At 36.1% G+C, this 5,055-nt stretch overlaps 1 protein-coding gene across 1 annotated transcript in view; it reads right to left on the reverse strand.

Moving 5' to 3' along the window:
- Nucleotides 1-1,513: 1,513 nt before the first annotated feature.
- The window catches only part of DPP4 (dipeptidyl peptidase 4), a 97,400-nt gene continuing 93,858 nt past the window's right edge, over nt 1,514-5,055 (reverse strand). Inside the window, exons 24-26 of the mRNA XM_019522838.1 lie at nt 3,700-3,772; nt 3,354-3,427; nt 1,514-2,172 (exon numbers count right to left, since the gene is read on the reverse strand). Coding sequence (XP_019378383.1) covers nt 2,074-2,172; nt 3,354-3,427; nt 3,700-3,772 — 246 coding nt within the window. The 3' untranslated portion in view covers nt 1,514-2,073. The remainder of the gene's footprint in view (nt 2,173-3,353; nt 3,428-3,699; nt 3,773-5,055) is intronic.

A 5,055-nucleotide genomic window follows, 5' to 3' on the forward strand; every position in this document is an offset into this window, starting at 1 on the left:
GTGTTAAGTCAAGGTTTTGAGGGTAGCAGAGGGGTTGTAAAAAAAGACTATTTTCTAATGCTGTAGTATTGGTAGATTGGTTGATATTATGCACCTCTTAGGAAAAAAAAATAGATACTTTGTATTTCTATAGCACATTTTACCAAAGTTCTCAATGGTATGTTAGGAAAATTTGATCTTGAACAAAAACTTGAACCTAAAGCCAGCACTATAATGCATGCAACCTTCTCCCTGTTTCACAGAAGACTGGTTAATTTGACACGAGGCTGAGTTGCTTATACAATTTTCAAAGTGTTTGTGAAAGTTTTATCCTTATTTTGTACCAGAATTTGATCTTTTGTCTTCATTCATGGACATGTACAAGAAGAAAAAGTTAAAGCAGGCCAACATTTATCATCTGACTATACTGCTACTTCTGCATTCACATTTACTGTTACAAAAACTCTCTATGGACACAGTAGGTTCATAATGAGAGTGTGTTAGTTGTCAATGCACTAAGTGTAGTACAGAACCAATGTACAACATGATATGATACTACTAAAGGCTAATGCTGCTATAAAAGGAGGTAATATTTCACTAGAATATTATATAACTAAACATGATTTTTTTTTTGTTATTTTAGATAGCTAGGAAGATGACTATGCATATCATATAGGACAGACTTTGGTACCCCAAATGTTGCTGTGCTGCCTTTAAAAGAAATGCTTCCTTTTCTACTTATGTTTACAAAAAAAAGCACTCTGGGAAATTAAGGAAACAAACAGTTTAGAGCTGAAGTGTGTTTTAGCAGTGTGGAGATTCCCAAGTGAACCTCTACTAATAAATCTGAGATAAATTTACAGATAGATTACAGAAAATTAATAAATGGCATATTCATATTTGCTCACAATGATTGCTAGATTGTCAGCCTGCATTCTCAAATTTCTTTTTAAATACTGGCAGTATATCACGTGCTCTGTGACACCCGAGGAGATATACCTGTCCTAAAGGGAGGAACCCAAGGCCAAAAACAATCTAATAATTTATAATTGGTAAAGGACATAAGGGTTTTACTGCCCAATAGTTGTACAGTAACTACCTATGTATGTGTCATTTACAGCAGAACAAGAGCAGCTAGCTTAGCCCTTAATTAATGAAATGACCAGAGATCCTTGCTCAGATTTTACTAAAGCAGATTCTATTAAAGTCAACAAGGCTCTGTTTTATTAAGTAACTAGTAAATTTGATAGTATTGCTCGCCTTTAGGTATTAGCAAAATTCAGCCCCCAGTTCTGGCAGGTATTACTCAAGACCTTTGCTAAAAGTTACTTTCCATAATTTTTGTTAAAGGCTCACAAGATATTTAGGAATAGTCACACACATACATGTATCTGTATTACAGTATTTATGTCATATCAACTCATAGAAAGGATTGGTCTAGAAAAAAAACCCAACAGGATTCTCTGCAATGAATGGAATACCAACATTACTACATCCCTATGAATGGTTTTAGCAGAGATGGTCAAACATAAGATAATTTTTGCAAAAAGGTTTTATTGAAAATTTAATCTAGGTTCTTTGTAAAAGCAATCAGATTTCAGAAAACTTAAATAAAATGTATTCTTTAGTCTTCTGAACTTCCCAGCCCCTGTTCAGTTAGTTACTCTATTTAAAAATATATCCATGATAAATTATCCATGGTCAAAATCAGTATCACCAATCAGTGAAAGGGACCATGCTTCTTTCCATCTCAGACTGCAAGCGGTAAGTATGACAAGGTATCAATTCAAGTACCACACTTAAAAAAAATTGGCAAAGGACATGTAAACATTTTGGTGCAGATAAAAACCTGATTTAAACACATTTCAATAAAAAAAAAATGCAATGGTTGCTTGGCAACAGAGGTTGTCATAAAAATTAACATTTCATTGTGTGCAGACAGGCTACAAGGATTTAACAAACCTTTAATTTCTTCATTCAGATGTTCATAAAGTTATAGTGGCTCAGTGCAAGTTTATGGAAGGAGAATCAGCTGGACAAATTGCTATTAACAACTTGATCAATCCTGATATAATGTGAAATGTCACTTTGGTGCTAAGACAATGAGAAACACTGCTTTATGAAATAGCTCATATGGGTGTAGATATGTTTGTGCGCCTGACCATCAATGCCATGGTCTTTGTCCGTATACCACTGCGGAAAAGAAAATACAAGTAATATTTTAACTTGCTCCATAGTAAAAAAGTATAATTGATAGATTCTATAGAAATACTTAATATAAATATCAATTAAAAATATGCAACCAGTAAACATTATGGTTTAAGGCTGATCAGGGGTGATTCAGAATGAGGCTGGAGACATGATGGGGGCAGTCTGTGTTACTAAGGGACTTAAGGAGTGTAAGGAAGAGGGAATGAAGATATATTTCACTGCCTGTTTCCTTGCTCTGTGTGGGTTGTTGGTCAGCCATGTAGTCTATCAGCTTTAACTCCGAGTTAAAGGGGAAATTTCCCAAGTTTTAGTATCAATTTTGATAGCACTGCTTCTTGTAAAACCTCTCTGTGCAGCCTAGATGACAAAAACAGCTTCACAAAAACTCTTCTTCCTTTCCTGGAAGACTTCAGAACTGGATTTTCCCTTCAAATCCTGTTCAACCTGTCAAGCCTCCACTGTGTGTCTGTGAACGAGAAGATACTTCTGTAACTGACAACAACAGCGTGGGCTTCAATTCTCCTTCCACCTGTCTCCTTAAACATCATTTACCAACTGCTAGGACAGAATAGGAGAGCGAGAACCTGAGGCTGCCATATGCAGTATCAGCAGAAAGAAGTAGTTGGTGAATGTGAAGAGAGCTGTCACCTAATTTTGGTGTTGCTCAGCTAGGTTATCCCAAACAAAGAAAAAGACTCTAATGTCCACAAAACCAAATTTTCACTACAGGCTTAAGAATGAGATGTTATCAGAGTCTAAGTGAAAATTGGAGTTTCACATGCACACACTGGGTTCTCATTTAGATACAGAAAAGGAAGGAAAAAATCAGTGAACATTTAAAAAAGTTGCATTTGAAAATATTTTTTATGCACAAATTATCGAGTCTGTTACTAAAAAAAAGTATATGGTGACCTCAGCTGTCTGCTGCAGAAACAGTGTGCCATTTCTGGGGGCCAGCTTCAGTCGCCAGAGGCAAAACATGGCATTTTAGTCTTTGTTTAAGTACAAATCAACACAAGCTTAATGGGTAAGTTGCTACTGATGTCTCACTATAACACACACACATTTTCTGTGATGATAGAAGTAAGAATAACAGCTCTCCCAGGCAGATATGAAGGGAGACTGTAACCCTGACAACATTTGTTATAAGCACTGAGCCATACCATTGCCTGGAAATCCACCTCAGCATCAACAAGAGCTTTGGAGATCTGTGCTGCTTGCTGAAAATGAACGTTATCTGGAAATGAGAAAAAAAAAGGGAAAGGAAAGGTAAAAGCAGAAACTGCTTTTGCATCACTCTGGGGAAAAACATAGCAATGAGAAGAACACAAACAGGATTGTTTAGAATCCAAGACTCCCCTGCTTACTAGAAGACAAATTAGTTGTAGAAAGCCACATTATTTTATTGATGCAAATGTAACAGCCTTGCCCCTTCATGCTTTTGTTTTGTCAGTAGTAGAATTGCAAACCTGTCTGTAATACTAAAATGTCTAATTAACTGCAACTCACCATCTGCTGTTCCATGAATAAGGAGATACTCAACTTGCTGAAAATTTTCAGCTCTGGCCATTACTGTTGAATTCTGAAATTTAAAAAAGTGCTATTATTTAATAAATGGCTTGCTACCAAATCACTTTCATTCCAGTTAACAAAAATCAGGGGTCCTTTGGATACAAATAAACAAAGTAACATTCAGATACAAGGACACTACATTAGGTTCAAGCTGCTCTGTTCTTCTCTGGGTTTTGTATGCTGGGTATGGCTGCAAAGTAACCTGAGTATTCCCATGCAGCAGAGTTAAGTGAGGGAGATACCCATCTACTGCATTGCTGCCATGTGGATTGCTTGCACAGTTAGGTTTGCCATGGGTATTCATTGCTATCCAGCAAACATTAAAACATGTATTACCATGGCAACTCTGTGTCCTACAGTAGTATATACTACTATATCTCAAAGACACTGCATGCAGCACTTTGTTCAACTGAACGCTACAATTTATTGTGGTTACATCCATGTGAAGCATCCTTATCATTTCCAAGCAAAAATGATGGAATAAGACATTTAAAAATTGGGACGTTACAAAGTACAAGAAACCAAAATAAAAACAACAGCAAAGACCTCCCCCCATCCAAAAACAAGCGCCAAGAAAATAATACTGAATCAAAATAAACTGAACGTAACATGTACTTTGGCGATTAGAATAATATCGACATGTGAAAAGCAGGGGCTAAAATGAATCACGACAAATTTAAAACATGGTGACAGTGTGCTAACTGCGAATAGAATAACTGCTGAGACTGGCAACTGCAACTAAGTGCTGTAAAGAGGCAATTCAGACTGGAGAGAAGAAAATTTCTTTGAACAAGCAAAGAAAATATGATAATGCTCCAGGATGCACAGAGACTACCAAAGAGTAGACCTGGTGAGAAATCCAACATACTGAGATAAAGCATAGGTTAAACACTAATATTCCTCCACTAACAGTACTCACAGCTTCTTTATCAGTCTCTCATCCCTTTGTAAACTTTTTTTGATTTACCTCCAGATATGCAGTGATGTAGTTATATGATAAGATTACATCTGTATTAAGCTACCATATAGTATAGAAAGATAAATGTAAAGAAAAAAGAATCCAGAGTTAATTCTTCCTTAGTAGGGTGTCAAATTTGATTTCTTGTATAAAATTAGGTTTATATCCCGTACATCTGAATCTTCATTATTTTACATCAGTGGTTTTCCATCTTCTTTTATTTGTGGACCCCTAACAATTTCAAATGGAGGTGCAGATTCCTTTGGATTTTAAGTGTGGGTATTCACATACCTCTGATTGATCACAGTCATCTTTCACAGACCCATCAGACAGTC

This window comes from Gavialis gangeticus, unplaced genomic scaffold (genome assembly GCF_001723915.1).
Source record: "Gavialis gangeticus isolate Ggan-Ray unplaced genomic scaffold, GavGan_comp1, whole genome shotgun sequence".
Classification (NCBI taxonomy): Eukaryota; Metazoa; Chordata; order Crocodylia; family Gavialidae; genus Gavialis; species Gavialis gangeticus.